Source organism: Halichoerus grypus, chromosome X (assembly GCF_964656455.1).
Source record: "Halichoerus grypus chromosome X, mHalGry1.hap1.1, whole genome shotgun sequence".
Classification (NCBI taxonomy): Eukaryota; Metazoa; Chordata; class Mammalia; order Carnivora; family Phocidae; genus Halichoerus; species Halichoerus grypus.
The window spans coordinates 116071293-116098447 of record NC_135727.1 but is presented as its reverse complement, the minus strand read 5'-3'; the positions used below and the strand labels follow the sequence as shown (position 1 = coordinate 116098447).

The window sequence follows — 27155 nt, the reverse complement described above, 5'->3', positions numbered from 1 at the left end:
CAGATACTGTTTGATCAAGAATGTTTTATTCCCTCGAATAAGAAAGTTTAAATCCAATTTCATAGAGAGGCTGGTGGCCTTTATTACATTCAAATTAGTGTTTAATATAGAGCATTGTAATGGGATAGAACTCATTATGATTTACCTTTTTTCCAAAAAAGCATACTTTTCTTGCAGGTATACAAGAACAGGTATCCTGTTATTCATACGCTAAATTCTGCAATTTGATCTATTTAAACATGAAAGATCTAATGGGACTTGAATGACCTGTTGTTAAATTTTCCTTCGCCAATATCTTCACCATAACTCTTAAAGGCCTTTGATGTATATTGGCAAAATCCCAAATTATATGCCAAATACTAAGTATGGATACTATTCAAGATCAAAAGTGCAAGAACTACTTCCTTAATTAAGGAAAAAAGAACCCTAAGGAGTTGCAACGTATATGGACTAACTTCATAGGTGTACTCTTGATGTCATGCCACACACACGTGATAACTTTCTCTACCATAACAGCTCTCTAAGTTAGTCTGACAAAGCACCTGACTTTAAGAAACAAACAAATGAACGAACCAGTGAAACAGACATGGGGAAAGATATATACATTTTGGAAGTATTACATTCAACAGCTGTTCCACAATCTGGCCATTTTTAGGGCTGTCCAACAATACTGTTAATCCAGGTGAACTATTTAACCCGATTTAATAGTCAATTGATTAATAATAATAGATTCCAAGTTAAACAAAGCATGTATACATTAAAGAAAGCAGTACAGAAATGTACTGTATATGAACTGTTTACAAAAACATACAAAATGTTGGATGGCACAAGGGATACAGTGCTAATAGAAACGGATTGTTTAAGCTAAGTGCTTAACATAAACTGTCCATCCCTATAACTAACAAAGAATATTTCAGGGACATGAAATATTTCCTATAAAAATAATGCTATATGGTGTAGAGTACTTTATTCAGTGTATTTTTAGGTGGTATTCATATGTTCATTATTCTTGTTGATTCAGTGAATATGTCTTCATCATGTTTCCATTTTCATTTCACCCGAAGCTCCAGGAAAATCTAACTTGCTAACAATCATTTAAAGCGAGAAGAGACGGAAGCAGGAGCAGCAGCAGGAGCAGCAGCATTATGGGTACCAGCTGGGACAGTGTGTGCTTGCAGGTGTCTCTCAGATATGTGCTACCTGTCGCCAGAACTTGTGCTATCAGCTTACACCATGGTACCAAATAGCTCACTGAGGTCACTTCACAGGGCTGTGGAGGTGATTTTTTTAATACCTCTCCGCTGAGCAAGAGTAGAGCGGCCTACTGGTTCCAAAACTGGCGACTGATTACGGTTTAAAGCAGAATATGTAGCTGCCATAGCACCCTGAAAACAGAAAGAGAGGTCACAACACAAATGACAATGGCTAGTCACAAGTACACAGAATATGAAATGCAGACTTTTTTCCCCCTAGATAATTTCTTCATGAAATGTATATACATTTAACTGGGCTTATAATGAAAATAACCATACTGGTCAAACCCTCTGATTTAACTAAAATTAAAGAGGCAAACGTGGGAGGCTGAACTTGTGGATGAGAAAGGACAGGGATGGGCTTATAACAAGCAGGCCTCACTTTACTCAGGACTATTCAACTTTTTGTTTCTTTGCAATGCTTTAACATGAGAGGCAGCAAAGCATGCTCTTTTGGAACCTGTTTTGCCACTGCGACAACCTCAGAGTTTGCTCTGGGTTTTGCGTAAGAAAGCAAAGTATAAACAAAAGTTAGGAAATCCATAGGCCTACGTGATTGATAAATTCAGAAGTCATTCTTAAACTAGTTTTATTATATTTTGGCGTGCTTTGACTTTTTCTTTTCTAAACCGCTCATTGTAAGAGAATCTCACTTGAGGAAATGGATGCCGGCTGAGCGAAAGGGAAAAAGGTGCTGCGGGCATGGAGAGGGAGGCTCACAGTGTTCTGGAGGACATGCAGAAAACAGTGCCTGAATGGGGCCGCTCACCTTGACTAGATGGGGTGCGTCCTGTCTGTTTAGTTGGTATTGTGGCAGTTGGTCCCAGTGGACGATCCAAGGATGTCTGAGCACAAGGGCAGCAGTCAGTCTCTGATGAGGATCCACATGAAGCATCTTTGACACCAGGTCCTGTAAAGGGAAGAAGAAGAATAATAAAACAAGCTTAAACTTTTGTTTGTTTTTCTATAGCACTTGATACTGGTCAGCATTCTTCCTTAGCTTTTATGACACTATTTTTTCCTGGTACCAAACCTTGAGGTTCAAAGCAATTTGGTCAACATGACAATTTCTCCTTTTTTTTAAAGATTTATTTTAGAGAGAGTGAGAGAGAGAGACAGAGAGAGAGAACTGCAAGTGAGCATGAGCAGGGGGAGAGGCAGTGAGAGAGAGAGAGAGAGGGAGAGAATCTCAAGTATACTCCCCGACATGGGGCTCAATCCCACGACTCTGAGATCATGACCTGAGGTGAAATGAAGAGTCGTACGCTTAACTGACTGAGCCACCTCGGTGCCCCCAACATGGCAATTTCTTTGCGGGAAAAAAAAAAAAAAAAAGGCAAAAACCTAAGTCTCTGTTTTCTCCTCCCTGAGTAACAGTAATTTTGGTGCATTACAAAGAGTAAATTTACCATATTTATGTATCTTTAAGCACTTTGGCTCTTTTTTCACTGAGATATTCTGATTTTTCTACACTTTTGTAGGTTTATTTCTAAGTAATTTTTTGTGCTGCTGGTAATAATGAAAAGCAGAACATAACTGTCCCAATAATAGGAATTTAATTGGAGAGCTCCAAATGCCCCCTCCAAAAGATTAGAGTTCTTTTTTTTTTTTTAAAGTAGGCTCCACGCCCAACGCGGGGCTTGAACTCACAAACCCAAGATCAAGAGTCACATGCTCCACCGACTGAGCCAGCCAGGTGCCCCAGATTTTTATTTTTCCACTTCATGGGCATCGCACAGGCATTATTAAAAAAAAAATCAGAAATACAGAGAAGCAAAAAGAACATGAAGAACGCCCAGAATCCCACTCTTCCAAAGAAAATGCTTTCTATCTATCCAAATGCTTTCCTATGCATGGAATATAGATCCATATAATTGCTAGATAGTTTTATACTCTCTAAAATAACAACAGTTGTGACTTATAAAAGCCATCTACAACTTGTTTAATTTTTCATTCAAAATATAGCTATTGAGTATCTATTAAAGGTCAGGTATTCTGCTAGGCATTGGGTATTTAGCAGTGAATAAGATAGAAATGAACTCTGACCTCATGAAGCTTTCAGCCCAGTGAGGGAGAAACAAAGAATCAATTACAAAGCAAACAATAAGTTCTTTGATGGGATGAATAAAGAAAGCTAGAGGAACACAAAGAGACAGTGACCTGAACAGGATGGGGTGGCTTAGAAGTGACTTCTTTAGAGGAATGTTAGATCTGAAGGATGAGCAGTAGATGGATTAGAGAAGGGGAGGAGGAAACAGAGCAATTCAGGGAGATAGAGCAGAGTGTGTTTAGAGGAAAGCCTTCAGGGACGAGAACATGCCACAATTAAGGAACTAAAAGGAGTGCAGTGAGGCTGTAACAAAAAATGCCAAGTAGAACATGGCAGCAGATAAGTGGGAAAGGCGAGAAGGGACCAGACCATGAAGGCCCTGGTAAGCTACATTAGCAAATCTGGACTTTGTATGCAGGTAAGAAATTATTCAAAGCAAAGGAGTGATACAGTCAGGTTTGTACTTTAGAGAGCTTACACTCACTAAGTGTGGAGGAAAATGGATCGGAGGGTGCAAGCCTGAAGACTCCAATTTGAGACTCGTGAGAGATGATGGCTTCAGGGAAGTATAAGAGATGGAGAAATATGGATGGTATTGAGGTACTTAAGAGAAAGAACCAACAGAACCTGGTCGCTGACTGGTACTGGGAATTGAGGAGATGTTATTCCAAGTATTCCTCTGCTATTATTTACAGTTTCTTATTTTTAGTTATCATTAACAACTAAGAACAGGAACAAGCTACGGAACAGAATTAGAAATAAAAAGTGAAACAATTAGGAACTCCCCTTCCAAATTCTTTTTTTTTTTTTTTTTAAAGATTTTATTTATTTATTAGACAGAGAGAGAGAGAGAGAGAGAGCACGAGCAGGGGGAGTGGCAGGCAGAGGCAGAGAGAGAAGCAGGCTCCCTGCAGAGCAGGGGGAGCCTGATGTGGGACTCGATCCCAGGATCCTGGGATCATGACCTGAGCCGAAGGCAGTCGCTTAACCAACTGAGCCACCCAGGCGCCCTCCCCTTCCAAATTCTTAAAGTGGGAAAATGTGCTTCAAGTATATAAAAGGTTGCAAAACTGCCCAGGGGCATAACAAAACGCTATTCCTTCCATAGGTCTCATCACTCTGCTCAGATAAGCTCATTCGTGCTCATGGCTTTAGCTACTACAGATGATGACAACTCCTAACTCCACTGTCCACCCAAGACTTCTCTCCTAAGATCTGCATCCATATAGCCAGTTGCCTAATGGACATACATCTCTTAATTATATATCACAGTCGCATTTCTTTTCTTTTTTTTTTTTTAAAGATTTTATTTATTTATTTGACAGAGAGACAGAGAGACAGCAAGAGAGGGAAAACAAGCAGGGGGAGTGGCAGAGGGAGAAGCAGGCTCCCCGCAGAGCAGGGAGCCCGATGCGGGGCTCGATCCCAGGACCCTGGGATCATGACCTGAGCTGAAGGCAGACCCTTAACGACTGAGCCACCCAGGCGCCCCTCACAGTCACATTTCAAATTCTTCATGTCCAAATCTGTAATCATCACTCCTCTCAAAACCACTTCTTTTGTATTCCACATCTTGGTGAAGGACACCACTACCGACTTATTTGCCTGAGGTGGAAATGTGGACTACACGCTTACTATCTGCTTATCCCTTGCTTCTTTTTTCTTTAAAGATTTCTTTATTTATTTTGAGAGAGAGAGAGAGAGCGAGTGAGATAATCTCAAGCAGACTCTGTGCTCAGCACGGAGCCCAACGTGGGCCCTGAGATCATGACCTGAGCCGAAACCAAGAGTCGGGCGCTTAACCAACTATGCCACTCAGGTGCCCTTCCTTTGCTTCTTATGTCCATTTAACCACTGAGTCTATTTTGCCCCCTAAATTTCTCTTTCATTTGCCTCAAATCCTGCTACAACTGCTCTAGTTTAGGTCTTCATCATTTGTGACCTGAAATATTGTAAAACCTTACAAATAAAACTACCCTTAATATTAGGTCAGTGAGGACTGAATGAAATAATATAGGTATATGTGTTAGCACAGTCCTTGGCACATAAGTGCCCAGTGAATTGTAGTGATGGTACTGTTCTTCTCAAAGCCACATATGACACATATGGCCCATATGACTGATGACATTCACATATGCCACTTGCTCTTGAGGCAACACATCAGATTGATAGAACCCTCCCTCCCAATTTTGTGGGTATTCACTGTACCATATAATGCTTGTAATCTCAAGTCTTAACTCGACAAATTAGCAAAAGTTATCAGTAATAACGTGATATTTATAAGAAAGGCTGTGAGTTAGATCCAATTTTTTTGTGCTCTATTTTCATCTCATCCTCAGCTGTCTTTCTCTTTCATTCAAAAAAGCATACTGGAATGCAAGTCAATGAGAACCAAATTATCAAAATTAAAGCAAGTTAAGGTTATCTCTATAATTTATTTAAAAAGGAGGCAATGGGTAAGCTCCCATACTTTACATGGTGACATTACTTAATATGTCTCACAACTGATCATGACAATTTCTAGCAGACTCCAGAGATAAGAATTACTGCTCTACAGAACAAACTTGAAAAAGGAAAATCTGATCACTATAATGCTTAATATTTTTCAACAGTTCTCCAATACCTAGAATAAACCTGAAATCCTGAGCATAATCTACAAAGCCTTTTATAATTTGGGTTCATCAGCTACCTTCTCATGTGTACCCTGTACTAGTCACAACAAACTGTGCGCAGCAACCTGGAGGCATTCTGCCATTTTCAGGCTGTCCTGACCACAAAGAGCATGTGCTGCTCCCTCAGCCTGGGATGGAATACATCCTTCTGCTCCCTAAAGCTGCCAGGAAAATCCCTTCACTGCTTCTGGAAAGCTTTCCTGGAAATCTTTCTGACCGAGCACCATCTGTGAACTTCTTTAACACAGAAAATATACCACTGTAACAGCACACGTGACACTCTACTGTATACTTCTGGCCATGTCCCAACTAGACTATGAGCTTCCTGAGATCAGGAATTCTATCTCAGTCACATCTTTGATCCCTAGACCCTCACATATTAAGCATGTTGTAAGTGCTTAATACATGGATTAAAAAGAAATCCCAGAAAAAATCAATCATCTGGTTTAAGAAATATTGTTAAAAAAAGGGGAAAGGCTAACATTTAATTTTAAATCAGTTACAAAGCCAAATATCATCTATGCAGACATTAAATTAGTTAACAGAGGCTTCATGTCTATGCCAAAAGTATCAACCTACATTTTTGACATACCCTATTTACTTATGCAATCATCTGAACTTGGGCTTCCATCTCTAAGAGAAATCAGCAAGCACTTTTACCAGTATATATCTTCTTTATCTCCTCTATGTTTTTCCTTATTCAGAAGTGGAAAACTTTGCTTTTCTTTTTCGAATTTTTAAGATTTTCCCTCTTGTTTTTACAAGAGCATTTTCTATGAATAAAGTAAAACTAGAACAGAGTTGGAAATCAAGTCTGCTGGAGGATGGCAGATCTTCCAGTGAGAAAGGCTTTTCAAATGGATTTCAAGCAGACACTATAAAACTATACTACCATTTACTGTGAAAAAGATAAGACCCTTTTCTACATAATATGGACCAAAAATAGAACATGGTGCAGTTATTCTAGGGAATAAGGGCTTTGGAACCAACTGCTAGGTTTGAAGCACCCACATGCTCCCTGCATGTAACCATGGACAAATTCACACAAAAATTCTGTCCTTGGTTTCCTTCTGTGAAATGGGGATACTACCACCTATTTTACAGGGTTTGGAAGAGGATTAAATCTTTTTTTTAAATTTTTAAAAATTTATTATTTATTTGACAGAGAGAGAGAGAGCGACAGCGAGAGAGGAAACACAAGCAGGGGGAGTGGGAGAGGGAGAAGCAGGCTTCCCACTGAGCAGGGAGCCCGATGTGGGGCTCGATCCCTGGACCCCGGGATCATGACCCGAGCCGAAGGCAGACGCTTAACAACTGAGCCACCCAGGCGCCCCTGGAAGAGGATTAGATGGGATGATTTAGGTGAGGTGCAGTGTGAGGCACAGAACACACAAATCATGAAGATTACCACCATTATTATTATTATGGTTAACAGATTTATATATTTTTTCTTCCAAATTTTTATTTAAATTCTAGTTAGTTAACATATAGTGTAATATTGGTTTCAGGAGCAGAATTTAGTGGTTCATCACTTACATATAACATCCAGTGCTCCTCACAACAAATGCCATCCTTAACACCCATCACCCATCTAGCCCATCCCCCACCCATCCCTCCATCAACCCTGAGTTTGTTCTCTCTCGTTAAGAGTCTCTTATACCACCATTATTATTCATCATGTTTGTGAGTAAGTAGTTTTAGATGTATAGGTAATAAAGCCAAACCAATACCTTCTGGGAAACTAAATAATTGGTCCATTTTTGAGTTCAAGTTATTTGGTAACATCACTTCAAAGTAATACTTTATAAACAAAAGTTTGTAACTATTATTTTTTTCTCACCAGGGATTATGAAAAATTATTTTCTCAAAAGCTTATAATAGGAAGCCATACTTACCTTTGCTGTGTCTGAAACAGAATTCCAGTAACCACCACTGAGTGAGAATTTTCCGCTGCCTATCCGTGCCAATATTTCCTCTGGTGTATCATCAGGGCCATTTGCAAATGGAGTGTAACTAATTTATAATGAAATTAAAATGTTAATGAATAAAATTTCTTTTTTGGTTGGTAATCTTCACATTTATTTGCAGTGTTCAAGAGTACTCCGGGTAATTAAATTAATGTAATACTTTACTGAAATCTCCTAAAGTGAAAAATATCAACATCATGAAGCTCCATTAAGCACCAGGTCAAGGTATAAGCTATGAAATATTAATTAGACTTAATATATGATACTATAAATATTTTAAGATATGACACATAAGAATAGAATATTTAAAAACAGTGTATGTTTACAACGTAAGAGTACAAAAGAGATATGGAAAAAATCAAGTTAAGACCTTAAGACATTAACAAATGGTACATTAAAGAAAATCAGTAATGATACAGTTATAAATGTGGTGTATATATATATATATATATATACACACACAGAGAGATACACACACAGGACTACATTATTAGATAACATGAGAAAACATGAAAAGAAAGACATTACAACACAGAGATTAAAAAAGATAGAAAAAAATACTGATGAATAAATGCTTACAACATATGGTCCACTCACCCAGTAAGCATTGTATAGAGGAGGACACCAAGACTCCATATATCACAAGCAGCATCATAGCCTTGTCGTTTTAAAACCTAGAAAAAGTAAAAATTAGTATTAACATACTACTGTTTAGAGATTTGAATAGGCTGTGAAATGTACTATCTTCTAAATCAATGTATTTAAGAAAAACCTCAAAAGAACATGGTTAACAAACAAGGCAATATATTAATCCTATTTTATAACATTCTACAACTCATAATTCATATATATATATATATATATAAATTTGATTTTGGTATTTGAATTAGCATTTATTGAGTGATGCCATGGCAGACAGAGGACTATAAAATAAAATGAAGGTAAGTTTCTTTTTCTCCCCCCACTGCTTCCCTCTAAGTTTCTTATTTAAATGAATTTATATTCATTTTGTATGAGGCTGCAGAAGTGGTTACATAAAACACTAGTTTTAGGAACACATAAAAGTACAAACAATATAATGAAAAATTACACTTTTACATATATAAAATATGATTCACTTGAGCATTTAGTAATCACCAAGTATTATCAGGCATGAACAGTGATAAATACAAAACACTCTTGTTTCCTTAAGAAAATTAAGACTATGGCAGGGGAAATAAACATATAGTTAATAAAGCAACATATTATAACAAAATTATGCCTAAAGTGGTATAGGTATAAAGATGAGGAAACAATTCATTCATTTTTGTTTTTAAAGATTTATTTATTTTAGAAAGGGAGAGCGAGAGCAAGAGTGAGTGGGGGGAGGGGGAGAGGGAGAGAGAATCTCGAGAAGACTCCCCGCTGAGCATGGAGCCTGACATGGGACTCAATCCTATGACCCTGAGATAATGACCTGAGCCGAAGTCAACAGTTAGACACTTAACCGACTGAGCCATCCAGGTGTCCCAAAACAATTCATTCTTGATATGGAGAGAGAAGGAAGGCTACGGGGCAGCCTGCTTGTACTGGGCGTATAAGTAAGAATTCAGGAGGCAAAGGGAGGAGGTGGAGGAGAGTAGAGGACACTCCAAGAACAGAGGCAAGAGAGCAGAGCATGCTTAAGGACAGGCAAGGATTCAGTGTGGCCAGATGTCCAGGTAAGGGATACCAGAGAGAACAAAGAAGGGCTTTTATAAATATCTTAAGGATTTTTCCTGTAGGCAATCTGTGGTCATTGAAGCATTAAACAGGGAAATAAAATAAGTAGATGGGTATACCAAAAGGATAACTCAAGGTATAGAGGAAATGCTGGCAAGAAGACAGACTGCAAACAAGGCCATCTGATAGGAGGCAACTTGTAGCAAACTAAGTGAAAGGCTATGAGGAACCACACTAAGGCAGGACATGGAGAGAAAAAGATGTAATGATAAAATAGGAAGGACTTAGTAGAGCTGGGATGTATGGGATAAGGGAAAAGGGGTCTAAAATATTCAGGAATCAGAATGGAAAGGGTTTGGTGACTGACCGGATGTAGAGAAATGATGGAGGAGGATTTCAGGAGGACTTCCAAGTTTTAACTTGAACGACTAAGTGGTGAATCTGAGACAAAGAGTTAAAAGGTCAAGTCTAAGGATAGTTTAATCACGGAAGATTTCCTGAAGAATATGAATTTAGAGGCTTTGAAGCAAAAAAGGTTTTGAAGCAAAAAACATTTGAAACAAAAAACATTAGGTTTTGAAGCAAAAAACATTCCAACATGCCAAGGCAAAACAGCTACCTGGCGATTTCCAGAAGCAGATTGCTTGTCTGAAGCAGGAAAGAGGAAAAATGAGATGGCTAGATGAAGTGACCATGCTTGGACACCAATATGTGTGAGAAGCTGTGGCTATATGGACAAACAAGCAAAAAGTCTGTCCCTCATTAGTTCTAGTCCCACCAGGAGAACAGGTGCAAGTAGTCTTTTTAAAAGTATTATTTTATACCTCAAAAGTAACAAAATTACAAAAAGTTTGGAAAATAGAGGGGGGAAATCCAGCTCTACAATCCAATTGTCCTAGCATTACCAACTGTTATCATTTTTTGGTGAAATATCTAACGGTAAAAGCATAGACTTTGCAGCCATATTACCTGGGCTCAAATCTCAATCTGACCTCAAATTACATAACCTCTCACTGTGCACCTGGTTTCCTGTAAAACTCAAAGAGTAAAAGGTCTCACTTCACATAGTTATAAGAGAAAAAATTATTATATGTAAACTCTATTTGTGAGGATGAAATCAGCTAATACATGTGACTGGCACAGAAGCTTGATATTAGGGTTAACTATTATTTATTACATAGTTCACAGTTACATTTTTTTTAACATAGTGATAATAAAAAGGCAAGAAATCTTGAAGGCAAAACAGTGGACTTTAGATTTGCTACAATGGGGAACCAAAATTTCTTAGGAAAAGAAGCAACTTAATCACAGCAGTGCTTTAAGACTTCAGTAAGTCGATGGCTCTTCTGTGGAAGGATCACAGAACCAGAGAGGGAGCAGGGTGCAGCCAGGCTGTGGCAGTCATTTGGGCTGTGGTGAAGGAAGCAGGGGCTAGGATGGCAGTTCTGTGAAAAGAAGAACCTCAAACCGGTTTCAGGAGATAACAGAGATGATACCTAGTTACGTAGCTAAAGACAAGAAGAGACCATGATGCTTTAGCCTCAGAAATACAGGAAGATGGTGACAAAACCAGGAAATTAGAAGGATATTAGGAAAGGATGAGAATAAACTAGTTTCCATTTAATTCCATGTGCTCACAGCACAAAAGTGTCAGTGATAGCAGACCGCTACAGATGTGTGATTATGTAGAAAGACAGAAGGTAGAGCAACAAAAGGACTGTAGTGGACTAAGTAGTAGGGGGCTGAGGACAGGATGAATTACCATCAGAAGAAAAAGGGCTGACATTTTATTTTAATTATTTGTTCAGTAAGTCTTCAATGGAAAAACTATTAACTATTCTATATTAAACACAGCAAATGAATTTTTAAATATACTGAAATACTGGAAGCAAACAATTTCACAATTACCTCCGGTGCAACAAAATTTGCAGTATAACAAGGAGTCATGAGAAGACCATTTTCTGCTCTTAGCTGTTTGGCAAAGCCAAAATCACAAATTCGAATAGATTCTGGATTGCCAGATTCATCCACATAAAGAATGTTGCTAGGTTTCAAGTCTCTGTGAACCACCTAATTGAAATACAAATTGAAGAGGTACATTAACAATACATTTCAATTACGGAAAACTCTTTATTCACAAACTGTCAAGCAACGTACTTAACAAGACGATGAGTGTTGACCTTTAAATTATCTCATTTTAAAATGCTGATAATGTAAGTATAACTCTCTAACACAGAACTGGGGCAAGGAGAGAAGGAAGAAAAAATAGTATGTACATCCCTCCTCTTTGTCCAGTTGAGTAAGTGGGTTAAGGTAAAATGCAAATAGCAATAATATCTGTCTCTAGGTTATTCATTCATTCAACAAATATTTACTGAATGCCTATCATGTGTCAGGGTATTATATAAGGAGCTCTAGATACTATGCTCAACAAGACCCATAAGATCTTTGCCTTTCCATGCTAGGAGCTTACACAGTAGTGGGGGAGGCAGAGAATAAACAGGTGAGAGATGGGTCTCTATAGGAGGTAACATCTGATCCAAGACCTGAAGAACAGAATGAACAAGCCAGAACAGTGGGGGATGGTCATTCTAAGTAGAGGGAACAGCATGTATGATGGATGTATACAATAAACATATGCCCACAGGCTCAATGGAATAGGCATGGGGTTCAGGAGTAAAAAAGGAAAAAAAAAAAAAATCCAGACTTTAAGTATTGCCTATTTGATATCTAAGTGACAATGTCATACATACAAAAAGATATCGTTTCCTTTAGAGTTTTGTATTATTTTCCCCCTTTAGTTACCTACTTGAATAGTTCTCGTACATAAGCCTTCTGACATTCCTTATTAGACTTATATGTTTCTTCTACCGTGAAATTCTGAGTCTAGAGTGTAATCAATCGTCTCAGTTTTAGTTCCTAACATTGAGAACATTACTTCTCCAGACCATCTGAATACTAATTACTGCTGAGGCAATAGGAAAAGAACAGAGAAGACTCAGATGACTGCAAAGTCATCAATTCTTCAGTGAATACAGAGTCCCACTAATTTTGAGCTAGTGTACTAGGCGAATCTTGACCAGCTAGAAGTCAAGATGCTCTAGGATGAAATTAACACATTGCACTTGTTAGCTTCTATGAGCAAAGACAAAATGAGAATAATGTATTGAAAATAAACCCCTTAAGAAGTAAGCTCTTAGGGGCGCCTGGGTGGCTCAGTCGTTAAGCGTCTGCCTTCAGCTCAGGTCATGATCCCAGGGTCCTGGGATCGAGCCCCGCATCGGGCTCCCTGCTCAGCGGGAAGCCTGCTTCTCCCTCTCCCACTCCCCCTGCTTGTGTTCTCTCTCTCGCTGTGTCTCTCTCTGTCAAATAAATAAATAAAATCTTTAAAAAAAAAAAAAAAAAAAAAAAGAAGTAAGCTCTTAATTTCCTTTTATTTATTTATTTTTAAAAGATTTTATTTATTTATTTGACAGAGAGAGACACAGCGAGAGAGGGAACACAAGGAGGGGGAGTGGGAGAGGGAGAAGCAGGCTTCCTGCGGAGCAGGGAGCCCGATGTGGGGCTCGATCCCAGGACCCCGGGATCATGACCTGAGCTGAAGGCAGACGCTTAACGACTGAGCCACTCAGGCGCCCCTCATTTTATTTTTTATTTTATTTTTTAAAAAATATTTTATTTATTTATTTGACAGAGAGAGACACACAGAGAGAGGGAACACAAGCAGGGGAAGTGGGAGAGGGAGAAGCAGGCTTCCCGCAGAGCAGGGAGCCCGATGTGGGACTCGATCCCAGGGCCCTGGGATCATGACCTGAGCTGAAGACAGACGCTTAACGACTGAGCCACCCAGGCGCCCCTCTCTGGTTCTGCTTCTAAACTTGCAATGGACCCAGTTCTCAAGAGTACAGAGTGGCCTAGCAAAAAAGGTGATAGGTCTTCCAGGTCAGAAGACCTCACTTACTTTTTCTTGGGAAGCATAAGAATTTAATATAAACAAGTTAGGATTTCAAAGTATCACTTCAAGCTCGGTGGGAGAAGTTTACATAGAGGAAGAACAGCAGAATAAGCTAATAACAGTTATTTTCCATTAATGCATAAAGTAACTTCTACCTTTGTAATTTTAGTTTAAACATTAAGGAAAAAAAGGTAAAAAAAAAAGTAAAGGTATGTGTGTGTATGTATACATATGTGTGTGTGCGTGTGTGTGTGTATGTATATATAAAATGTTAAAAAGACTTACCCCTTGTGCATGAAGATATTCAACAGTTTTGGTTATAGTAAACAGGACAGCACTGGCCTCTCTTTCAGAGAAAAATTTCTGTCTAAGAATTTTATCCAGCAATTCACCCCCTTTCATAAGTTCTGTCACTACATACACATATTTTCCATCATCATATACCTGTAAAATTAAACATCAAAATGTAAAAAATTATTTGAAGCTTTATATGTACTCAGAACAAAGTTTAGCATATTCAAGAGAAAATAAAAACTCATTTTATAGTCAAGGAAAATTTTACTTATCACAGCCAATAGAGAGTATAAAATCTGCAAACCATTTTATACATATAAGAATATTAAAATACAAATTGATTAGATTGAATGTCAGAAAAATAAACTGTAATTTCCTTCTATGAAACATAAGTCATGGCAATCAAAGTAACTATGGGCAGCGTATATCAAGGGGCACTGAACTTTTGCTCTCAGGGTTTGTTTCTCTTGATCTTTCTATCTACCAATGACAGCAGGGACTGGTATAAAGACACATGCCTGTAATTTTCCTGGAACTTCTACAATTGCAGAACTGTATTTACATACGCAGTACAATGAATTATCCTGGTTTTGATTAAACTGAAAGACAAGTTGTGGCAAGAATTAAGTAGGAAGATTAAGTAGCAAAAAGAAATTCCATCTAACCCCACAGAAGCATGCCAGTTTACTCCTAATGTAGAAATAGAAAGCTCATTGTAATTTTGGATTTGTACTCCAGGCAATCCCGAACTGAAATAACCCCTTTATTAAACTTCAGTTCCTTTTATTCCCCCTCACCACAGGGCTACTATACACTTTTTATTTAGTTCCATAAGAGGTACCATGTACTAGGGCCCCCAAAATGGAGAAAACAAGGTACCCGTCCTTGATGTTTTTATTCTAGTAGAGAGAAACAGACATAAAAACAAGAGTTAAAAAAATGTTGGAGATACTGTAATAAAAGTAGGGAAAATTTTAGAGACTTTGGAATTTGAAATGAAGGAAGGAGGAAAGATGTGAAAAACAGTGACAGCTTAGGGAGTTTATAAGGCAAGGATGAGAGAAAATATTTTCCATACCTCCTTTTTGATTTACTTAGTTGGATTCTTGGAGATTATATCAAGGAGTCATTTAAGTTACACAGCTTCACATTTAATGGCACTAAGCTAACATTCTCCTTCTAACAATGAGCAGGGATAAATTAATCTGAGGAAATTAGGAGTTTTGGTTATGAAGAAGGGAGAGTAAACTTTGGAATTCACGAAATCTCAGAGGTGAAAGGCGAAAGGCACCTTAGAAGTCCTGTGGCTTAGTTGGCCACAGGACATATCAGGTCTACAACCCAGATACAGTCTTTGAGGCTCTGTGAGCACCATCAGCAAGAGAAGATTTAATGCTGTCTGGGGAGTTCACACCCTTTGGCAACAGCTCTGTTATGATAAAAAAAACAGAGGTAGCAAGGAGAGGATACTTTACTTGTCTGGGGTGCGGTGATGCGCAGGACAGGCTTCCTGGAGGAAGTAATGTTTTAGCAAAGTTTTAGATGCACAGTAGTTAGCCAGGCAAAGAAGGGAAGTGGTAGTATTAATTGAGGAAACCATAAATTCAAAGATAGAATGGCATGAGAAAAGGAGGAAAGTTTAAAGATGAGCACATAGTGGAGCATGGTTGGAGCACGGGGTGGAGAGGAAGTGTGAAAACCAGTGCGGACAGAGGAAGGTAAGGACTGGAGGTGAGAGGGGGTAGGAAATGTAGGCTGAGGGGTAACGTGGTTCCATGCGAGTGTTTGCTCTCTCTGGCAGTACTGTGGAACCATGAAGCATGAGACTAGTCAATCCCCAATACTAATTAGTACACACATGTTCCAACAAAGATATCAAAAGCAATAATGTCAGCTACACTTTTCTTCTTAAAGCAAAAGTATAAAAATTAACTATATCAACAGGTTTTTCTTTATAACTGAAATTATGCTATATATGTTGTCCTTAAGTCAATTTTTTAAAAACTTACTCTTATTAAGTTCTTTGTCTACCACATGATATTTGAAAACATTCCAAATGTGAGCTGGACAACTGATTCAAATGATCAGAGTTCAAGAATCTACTACTTACGTCCTTTAGAGTAATGATGTTTGGATGCTGTCCATAACGAAGAAGAATTTCAATTTCTTCTGTTGGGTCTCTCTTGCTTTTATCAATAATCTAAAAGGCAAATATTTATCATAAAATCTCATGAACTATTAAGGTCACAAACCTTAAGAATTTACAGCTACAGACTTTAGGTATTATCTTACATAAATACTGGACATATGAGCCATTTATCAACCAGTTTTATTCAAGTTCCTGGCCAGACTGTCTAATCAAAATTTGAAAGCCAGTCTAAGTTTAGGACTTTCTAAACACTCAAAAGCCTCAAGAAAAGGTACCAAGAACATATCTTTCTTCCATCCTTGAATGTCTTAAAACCTTGGAAACTCAGTCAACTTCTAACCCCTATCAATACAGATAATTAAGAACAAGATGTATCTGTAATACCACCACTAACATCTGTTTATTGAATTAACTTTACTTCCTTTAATAAAAGTCTTCAATGGAATAACCAATTAGTTGTAAGCTACTTATAAAAAATTAATTCACAGCTAAGTAGAACAAGCTTATTTTTGAAGCTAGGCAGAAAGCTAAGCAGAAAACCACACCTAGAATTTTACTTGGCTAGAGTTAAGTTTAATTATTATAATAAAGCCCTTTAAAATACTAATGTAGCTTTCCAACCCTTTTATGTCAGCTGCTTCTTAAAAATACACCTCTTAATGTTTTAATCTGTTAAAGTAATATTATATTTTTAAAAGGACAAGTTTGGCTTTCATTTTGTCCAGAGGGTAGTCTGAAACAAATTTTGTGACCTTCATATTTTCAATTTTAAAAAACTTAGTAATTAATGTACACAATAAATATTCAAATGCTCCAGCAGTCAAGGAAAGAGCTTGCAACTCACAGTATGAGCCAAATCTGCTATCTGAAATGGATTTAGTTGTAAAACAGTTCTGTATGTGGAGAACAGGGAATACAAACATTAGGTGTACACTGTAATCAAATGCAAATGACAGTGTGGAATTAGGCAAATGGATGATTAAGATGAAAGGTGTATGGAATAGACATCCTAATTCAGGGGATATGATCTGGAAATAGTCTTTTGAAAACTAGAACACACTGGGAGGTATTATTCCCAGCAACATTCTCTTTGATCTGTTAATCTGAGCAGAGTTTACGTCACATTCATACTTGTGTTTGTAGATCTTAGGTTTGTAGTAATTTCAGTAGAATGAAGTTGTGCTGGGATTGGTTTTATGAATCAAATTTAAGTCACAAGAATCCACAAATAGCTTGAAGATATTCTCAAGGTTTTGGTATACAGCTTCTGGTTTCTGTAATTCAAAGGGGGCCTCAGGGCACTTCTGCTTTTTTTCTGATGTGTTTATGGAGGGAAGATACACCCTTAAACTGCCCATCATGTACATTACTCACCTTCTCTCATGTAAGCAATCTGAAAATTCCTATGTACCCCAGATTTCACTATGAGCAATGAGTAGGAGAAGAGCAAATTAACATGCATTTCTATGGTTCATCCTACGTCCGGCAGAAAGCCGGACACTGATGATTTTTAAAACAATTACATCTAAGTTTAGAATAGTAATTACAATTTTTTTGTGTATGTGTGTGTCTTCCCAGATATTTGCTATGCATATATAAAACACATTTATTTTTATTTTTACACAGTGAAATCATATTAGATGATAGACGGATGGATGTACTGAAATAATAATTAATGCCCCTCTCCTACTAACTAAACATGAGCTACCCACACTTATAGACCAGTTCTAAGGTCCAAAATAAGTTGAAAGCTTTAGATATTAAATCGCTTGTACTGGGAGAGTAGTGACTACCATCTCAAGAAATGAAAAGGCAGAGACTTGAATATAGTATTTTTTCACTTACAACTACAGGTTTGTAACTCAAACTTTATCATAGAGCCATGTGATTTGGTTTTTGGCTTAGAAAATTCTTATTGTCTTGACACCTGCTGAAATTAAAACAGCTAATGATAATAAACTTTATAACAGTAGTGGTTCACTTTTATTGGTTCATAGATCCTTTTATATGTAAAGGACAGTATGAACATTTTTGCCAGAAAAATGGAAACACATAAAATTTGGCATACAATCTTGAGGAATTCCCTGATATTTAGACCACAAAATGGGGGACTTTTTAGAGTAAAAGGATGTTACTAAAAATCAGGTCGGGTGTAAACTACTAATGCCTTGAGCAAACTGGAGGTACGCTACCTTGCCTTTAGTTTACAGGTGAATCCGTGGTTCCAGATTAAGATCCCTAAGGGTTGCTAGGCAAACATTTAAATTTACCTTTTTTAAAAAACAAAACAAAACAAAAGGCACATTTACCAAAGAAGAAGTGTTTAAGTTTAACTGGTACTGACACATGTGAATAATAACTGTTAGAGTTGCATTTTATATTTTATTTTAAATTTTTTAAGTAGGTTCCATGCTGGGCGTGGTGCTCAACGTGGGGTTTGAACTCATGACCCTGAGTTCAAGACCTGAGCTGAGATCAGGAGTCAGATGCTCAACTGACTGAGCCACTCAGGTGCCCCAGAGTTGTATTTTAAATCTAAAAATATTTACCTTCACTGCAAACTCCATGTTTGTAGCTTTATGTATGCATCTCTTGCAAACAGAGTAGGAGCCAACTCCAATATCTTCTTTTACTTCATATCCATCAGTAAACTGAATACTGTTTCTGTGCAACTGCTACAAACACAATTACAAATTGACAAAGAGTTTTGTAATGACTATGGTACAATTCATAATAGGGGAATATGTTACCCATTATGCATTGTTGATGTTAACAATAAATATAAATGAATATAAGCAAAAATAAAAATGAATCTTTACAGCATTTATTCTTCTACAACTATGTATTTTAGAGGTGTCTACCATAAAACGTACAGCAAGAAATAGGCTTTTAATTTTTTTTAAGAAGTTTTTTTTTAAAAGATTTTATTAATTTATTTGACAGAGAGAGATAGCAAGAGATGGAACACAAGCAGGGGCAGGGGGAGAAGGAGAAGCAGGCTCTCTGCTGAGCAGGGAGCCTGATGTGGGGCTTGATCCCAGGACCCTGGGATCATGACCTGAGCTGAAGGCAGACGCTTAACGACTGAGCCACCCAGGCACCCCAAGAAATAGGCTTTTTAAAAAGCTTATGTTAAAAAGAAAAAATTGAGTATGTACAACAGAAAATGCAGAGTTACTTGATAAGGGGTTGAAAGCCCTGCCTGCGACTGAGCCCTATTCCACTCCCCAACTGGCGCTAGGCCTTTGAAGTACTTTTGCAAATAGGGAGAAGTTTGAAGCCTCTGATATAGAAGAAAAGATTTAGGAGGATTCAGAATTAGAATAACCGGATTCTTGTCTCAGATGCCCCTCTGGCAGACTGCAACCCTGAACATGTGTTTTCTCAGAGTGTAATGGTGAGGATTAAATAAAAATAACATATTTGAAGGTGATACCTATTATCATCATTGTGGACTATCAGTAGCCATGCCCTCCATTTCCACCCTCAAGTCAAAGTTTCAATACAACTTCTGCTAGAGAAGCTGTTAAAGGGTTAAGGACTAGTAACACGTGGTAGGATGATGGCTAGCATATTAGTAGTTCCATAAGCAGGCTGAGGGAAGTTGTGCTGTCCTTGGCTATATTGAAAGGAGACCCCCCCCCCCACCAATGCCTATGAACTGTGTATAGGTTAACATTTGAATTCTGTAGAATATATGTTTGTGATTTCTATGTTAGGTACAGAAGTTATAACTTAAAAACTTGCCATACATCACATGCTTGCTATAGTAAAATGAACAAACTACTTCAATCATGAACTTTATTTAAAAACCAGTGTTTAAATTGGTTTTCTAGAAAGTGGAAAGCAACTTAACTCAGGAAAAAACTTTAGAGCAAAAGCAACTTCATCATCAAGCAAATTCAAGCACTAATTAGTGCCCTAAAAACAATCAGTGCTTCAAAAGATATATCTATTCCCTCTATGATTTGGAAGATTTATTAAATTTACCTTTCCATGATGCTAGGATGGGATGAAATAAATCTAATGGTTTTTACTACTTGTGTTCCTCTAATAACATTTACTAGTTCAGTCTCCTGTTACAAACACACAGACATCTGGAAACCTGCTTCTGTTGTTTTTACCTTGTGCTCCAACTCTGATACACAGATGGGATAATGAGGTGGGGGACACCCTAAGATTGTACCTATAACCATTTCTTTTAAATAGCAATGGGGGCTCCAAAAGAACAAGGACACAAAACTTGGAAAACATAAGACTGAAGTTCACTTTTATTTCTTACACATTTCTACGGCAGAAGTTGGTGAACTATATAGCCTGTGGGCCAAATCTGTTTCATTACTAGCTTTTGTAAATAAAGTTTTATTGGCACACAGCCACGCTCATTTATTTAGCTATAGCCCATGGCTACTTTTGTGCTACAATGGCAGAGCTGAGTAGTTGTAATGGAGATCATATAGCCTACAAAGCCTCAAATATTTATTAACTGGCCCTTTACAGAATAAGTCTGCTGAGCCCTGTTCCAAGCCATCAGGGAACCAGGAGACCTCAGTTCATCATAACTGACCTGACAGAGGCAGCAGGTGAAACAAATTAGGCCAGATAAACATTATGAGGCATAGGAGAGGGTATAGATAAGATGGTGATATGCATCTCAACTCTCTTAGAATTCCCCCCCCTTTTTTTTTAAAGATTTTATTTATTTATTTGAGAGAGAGCGCAGAGTGAGGGAGAACACAAGCAGGGGGAGGGGCAGAGGGAGAGGAAGAAGCAGACTCCCCACTGAATAGGCAGCCTGATGTGGGGCTCGATCCCAGGACCCCAGGATCATGACCTGAGCCGAAGGCAGAGGCTTAACCAACTCAGCCACCCAGGCGCCCCTCCCCTTTCAAGTCAGATAGGTATCCAGGACTCTGGTGCATGCGATCTTTTTTTTTTTTTTTTTAAAGATTCATTATTTATTTATTTTAGAGAAAGAAAGAGCACGCATGGGCGTGTGCAAGCCGGGGCAGGTGGGAGGCAGAGGGAGAATCTCAAGCCGACTCCGCACTGAGTGCACAGCCCCGCCAGCGGCCTGATCCCACGACCAGGAGATCATGACCTGAGCTGAAATCAAGAGTTGGATGCTTAACCAACTGAGCCACCCAGGCACCCTATCTTTTTAAAGGCATATGAAAGGAATTCCTAAGAGTAACATCAATGATATAAAATGTATTATTTTAAACTGCCCACTTAAAATCAGCAGTTAAATCTAATTATTCACACAGTAAACTATATTTTACATTTCAAATTTTAAATTATTTATACATTCACTCACCTGCACAATTGAATGCACACCAACTGTCTGCATAGCTTGGCTTTCATCATCCGAGGTGATAGCAACAAAACTAAACCCCCGAAAAAGCTGATGTGCATTAGCACTAGGTGGAATACCCGGTGAATCTGAAAAGAATAATACATTACTAAGAAGGCAATACTCTGAAAGATAATTAAGGGAAGAACTGTTGACAGTATGACCTTTCTCACTTATTCTGGAATTCCACTTCTTAGGCATCCAGGGCTTCTAGGATAACTCAGTGAAACACTCTATCAGCTTTGTCCTGATGGCTTATTGGCATCACAACTCTAACATCCTAGTTCCTCTGAGCCCAGAAAATAGCTAACTCATTGAAGAATATAATAAATCAATGAATTACTAGGCTAATGTTATTCTAAATTAGCACTGTCTCATAGAATTTCCTATAGTGATGGAAATTTTCTTTATCTGTGCTGTCCAATATGGTAGCCACTGGCCACATGCAGCTCCTGGGCATTTGAAATGTGGTTAGTGTGACTGAGAAGCAAAATTTTAAATTTTAATTAATTTAAATTGAAATAACCACACGTGACTACTGGCTACCATATTAAACAGTGCAACCCTACATGATAACCTAACAATGCTATGGCTCCTAGTGAGGGGGAGATACAAGGTTCACCTACAGATAATTTAGGAGAAAGGGATTTAGTCTGGTAGTCTCAATATATAATATCAGAATCTGGAAATCTAAACTACAAGTTAAAAATTACTACATTTATATATATAAGGAACAAAAGTAATCCTTTTTTTTTAAAGATTTTATTTATTTATTTGACAGAGAGACAGAGAGAGAGCACAAGTAGGCAGAGTGGCAGGCAGAGGGAGAGGGAGAAGCAGGCTCTCCGCTGAGCAGGGAGCCGGACATGGGGCTCAATCCCAGGACCCCAGGATCATGACCTGAGCCGAAGGCAGCCGCTTAACCAACTGAGCCACCCAGGCGCCCCAGGAACAAAAGTAATTTCTGAGACAATCATGGTATGCAGTCCTTAAAATATATTTTATGACATGACATGTATGGTTACTCAAATTATTTGTGTGGAATCTACTGGCATTAACAAAAATAGAAAAATACTTTAAAAAATATAATTAATATTCACTACAAAAACAAACAATAAAAGCAGAACAAATGTGCTATTCATAAATATAAAGACACAATTAAGCATACTAATATTTATAATCATACTATAAAGGCTAAGGGCAAGCAAAAAGCAAACAGGCAAATATACTTAAATATCAACTCCACATAAAGTTCTTTTTTAATATCAGCTTGATATTCTCAGCAACAAAGATTGTTTAGTGCATTTTAAACCAATGTGACAGTATTATACTGAAGAACTCTGCTAAGAGAACCATACTGAAGAACTCTTCTAAGAGAACCAATCTGGGCAGAATACAATATATAACTGCTCTCTTTTGAGATTTTTCCTCTATCAGGCCAAATTGTAATGAGAAAGCAAAGTAAAACATTACCATATATCATCAATTCTATGCATACCACTGTTCATGTATTTGATAAAATTTTATTCATGTATTAATCAAAATTTCTAAGACTGTCTTATAAAAATAATAAATATCCACCAGTGTTTAACATAATTTATGAGGTTATTGACTGGAAAGCTTTATAATAAAGTGAGGTTTAAATGATGTACTCTATAGAAAATATATGCAAATATACTTTTTATTTCTTTGCTTGTCAATGATAAACCTGGGGTCTGGTACACCTAAATGAGAGAGTACGAGAGTGCAGAACACACCATTACATGCATACACACACTAATTTAATGAAATACAGATTACCATTTCAAAGATAATTTCTCTAATAATAGTCACTGTTTACGCAATTCTAGGATAAAGCATGACACAGGATATGAATCATTTTGAAATTATCACACCTCATATAAAGTTTATGTTTTGCATTCGAACTTGACAAGTACTTCCAGAATACTACCTAATATCAGAGTTTTAAAGAGTACTATCTATACTGAAGAGTATTTCATGTAAAAATAGCTACAGGTAAATAAATGCACAACCAAAGAATTTTTTCACATAAATAGTATCAAAGTTTAAGGCACAACCTAATTTGCTAAAAGATTTAACAAGGATCTTAACTGCTATAAAATGCTATAAAGGATTTATTAATTATCTAGTTATTGCAGCAGGGATATGGTATGACGGGGAGATATGAGGATAGCATTAAGAGTCATACATATATATGTTACATTTAGGTTTTTACATTTTCTCCTTACCTTTGGGAGTTTTTGCAGTAAACTCAGGATCAAAATAGAACGTATCTTCAGGCCTGCCAGTTGCAGGTTTAAAAGGTGGATGAATTTCTCTTCTGTACAGTTTCTGGTGGGAAAAAAGAGAGACTTAGACATGCATTAATTACAAAAAAAATTCAAACAAATTTTCATTTTATACTCACATTCCAGTCTATTGTGGAGAAAAATGAATGTCTTTTAATTTCCTCAACTCCATCTGGTCCTGCACCTATCAAAAATTAAATGGTTTAAAATTTTTGATTAAATGGTAATTTTATTTCAAGGAGGAATATATAATTTATTTAGTCTTTGCTTTTAATGTTTGTCCTACTATGTCATAATTCCACAACAAAAACAAATATCTACCTCCCCCCATCAAAAAACCCCAAAGACCAACAAACACACAAAAGAAACAAATTAATTACAAATTTTACCTAATCTGTTTGCAGGATTTCGTTTGAAAAGCATTCGTAAAAGACTCTGGGCTTCAGGACTCAAAAACTGTGGCATCCCAAGTTTGGCTCTAAATAATAAATCCACACAATAACATTTTATTTTTTGGAGGTATTTGTATTTTATTTTAAAATTTTTAATCATTTTTTATTTTGAGATAATTGTGGATTTATACTAAGTTGTAAGAAATAATACAGATAGATCCTGTGTACCTTTTACCCAGTTTTCCCCAATAGTCACATCTTAAAAAACTATAGTACACTATCACAACCAGAATACTGACATTGATACAATCCACTGATCTCCTTCAGATGTCTCCAGTTTTAACTGCCCTCATTGTGTGTTTAAATTTAGTTCTATGCCATTTTACCATATGTATAGGTTCCTGTATCCACCACCACAGTAAAGATACTGAACAGTTCATTACCACCAGCATACCTCACGTTATCCCTTTATAACCATACCTGCCTCCTTCCCTCTCCAATTCCTAACCTCTGGCAATCACAAATCTATTCTACATTTCTATAATTTTGTCATTTTAAGAATGTTATGTAAGTATAATCATAAAGTGTGCAATCTTTTTTTACTCAGCATAAATTCCCTTGAGATTCATCCAAGTTGTTGATTAGTATTCCACGGTGTGGATGTACCAGTTTATCTATTTACCTGTTGAAGGGCATCTGGATTGTGTCCAATTTTGGGTTACTACAAATAAAGATGCTATGAACATTTGTGTATAGTTTTTTTGTGTGAACACTTAATAGAATTTTAGTCCATAATTTTTTTTAAAGATTCTATTTACTTATTTGACAGAGAGAGAGTGAGTGACAGACTACAAGCAGGGAGAGGGGTAGAGGGGTAGGGAGAAGCAGACTACCTGCTGAGCAGGGAGCCCGATGTGGGGCTCGATCCCAGGATCCCAGGATCAATACCTGAGCCGAAGACAGACACTTAACTGACTGAGCCACCCAGGCACCCCTAGTCCATAATCTTCTAACAAACTTTTCCGTTTTTATAAATTTTGCAACAAGCACTGTTGTGAGAGTAAGATCATCTGAGTTTTAGTTCTGGCACTGTTACTAAGAACTTTGTGACCTTTGGGAAAAGACAATTCCCTTCGGTCTGTTACCACTTCTTTATAAGCAAGGGGACTAACCGTCAGATCAATGGCTCCCAAACTGTAGCCTTGGAACCTTTTTTCAAAAGAAATTTAAGAAATCCACTATTTAAAACTGCTAAAAGAACATGTGCTACATATGCCTATGTTTTCCTCCCATTCCCTTTAATAGTCCTACAAGGAAGAGGAGCTGGTGGGAAAAGGGTCTGTGGAACATCTAAGAGTCTACAGCACACAGTCTGAAACCCACCAGCTTGAATGAGCTTGAAGGTCAGTTTCAGCTCTAATATATAATTTTATTCTTTTTTTCTAACTTATAAACTAAGGAACTAATGATCCTCTAAGTATGAAAATAGTAACAGAGCTGGAGAAATGGCTAGCAGAGAAATTTCTACTTCAGAAATAGATCCATTTATTATTCAGTGAGTTGTTACTGAGCTACTACGTGCCAGATATTCCTTAGTGCTGAGGATATAGAGATGAAGATAGCCCCCCACAGTTAGTGGGGAAGACAGAGATGGATAACCCAAGGATAACCCTAATATGTGAAGAGGCAAATTCAGAAGGACATATGGAAAGACTGCTAAGGGAACAGCAGGGGATCATCTAATTTAACATGAGAGACTGAAAGGCCTTAAATGCAGTTTAAAGGTTGAGAATTTATTCACTTGGCCAGTGTTCCCCCAACATTTTACTAAATAACTTTAAATTCTCTAGACACTCAGCAACAACAACAAAATACTTCATGATCTAATAAATTTGTGGAATGTATCTATTATACCCCCTGTTGGAGACACAGAATAAAATACACTGCATATAAAAGGCTGAGAAATCTAAAGTAATCAGTATTTTTCTAAACATTTGCTTCCAGTACCTCTTTTTCAGAGAATACCTATTCACATCTTGTAGAATTAGGATTCTGTTGAACAAATCTGGGAAAATACTGCCATATTAGGTAATAAGGATATAGCAGAGGTCTTTAAACAGTGGACTAACAAGACCAAATTTATTTTCAACAAGGTAACTCCAAAGGTAGTATAGATTGACCTGGAGTGGGAAGTGGTGGTAGTTGTAGGCATTCTACTTCGGAGCTTGACTCAGTAGTGTAGGTAGGAAACCACCATGGTCTAAGAACTGTAAGCAGTGCAATGTAAAGGAAAGCCTAGGACAATGAAATATTTCTGAGAGCAAATTTGGTCAATACCTGCATGTGCAAGAGAGGGGAAGAAATCAAGAATGATTTTTGGGTTTCTGGCTTGGGAAGCAGCGTGCTTAGAAATGAGGCTAATTGAAAATACAACAAGAAAAAAGAACAGCAAACAGATAAATTTAGTTTAAAAATGTTAAGTCATACATATCACTTTTTCAGAGAGCCATGCAGGTGAGTAAATGCAAATATAGGTCTGATGCCTGGTTAAGTTAAAGAAAGAGTGATTTGAGAGTAATTAAAATGCTGACAGTAGTTATAGGAAAGACTGAAGTTAGCCAGGAAAATGAGCACAGAAGGGAAGAAAAGCGTATCAGAGATGAAACCCTGGGGTACAAGAACATTTAAAGAGTGGTCAGAAAAAGAACAATTTGAGCATTAAAAATAATGAATGCAACTGTTTGAAAATGCTGAATCACACTGATTATTAAATCCCATAGATTCATTTTAGTAAAATAAGAAAAAGAAAAAACTAACATAAAACCCAACTCACTGGACACCATCCCCACTGGAGGTAATCAGGGCTCTGGCAATTGGAAATAATTAAGAATCAAATATTTATTCTGACTTTCTTGTTTGAGCCTTATTTCAAGGTAACTAAAGAGCCCTAGTTGATTAGAGAAAGTTCAGTGTTTTGGAAAATACCAGCTAATAAATAAAGAAGGAATAAAAGTAATAGAAAATCACGATTTTTGAATCCCTAATAAAATAACTGTTTCA

The 27155-nt window shown here is 37.3% G+C and overlaps 1 protein-coding gene across 15 annotated transcripts in view; it reads right to left on the bottom strand.

Moving 5' to 3' along the window:
* Positions 1-9: 9 nt before the first annotated feature.
* Positions 10-27155, bottom strand: part of RPS6KA3 (ribosomal protein S6 kinase A3) — a 110733-nt gene continuing 83587 nt past the window's right edge. For all 15 annotated transcript variants that reach the window (XM_078064477.1, XM_078064475.1, XM_078064476.1 and 12 more), the window contains 12 exons: positions 24093-24181; positions 23823-23887; positions 23644-23746; positions 21359-21483; positions 18591-18716; positions 16003-16092; positions 13884-14042; positions 11552-11713; positions 8540-8616; positions 7871-7988; positions 2023-2163; positions 10-1385 (listed from right to left, as the gene is read on the bottom strand). In XM_078064477.1, the coding sequence (XP_077920603.1) occupies positions 1263-1385; positions 2023-2163; positions 7871-7988; positions 8540-8616; positions 11552-11713; positions 13884-14042; positions 16003-16092; positions 18591-18716; positions 21359-21483; positions 23644-23746; positions 23823-23887; positions 24093-24181 (1378 nt within the window). In that variant the 3' untranslated portion in view covers positions 10-1262. The remainder of the gene's footprint in view (positions 1386-2022; positions 2164-7870; positions 7989-8539; positions 8617-11551; positions 11714-13883; positions 14043-16002; positions 16093-18590; positions 18717-21358; positions 21484-23643; positions 23747-23822; positions 23888-24092; positions 24182-27155) is intronic.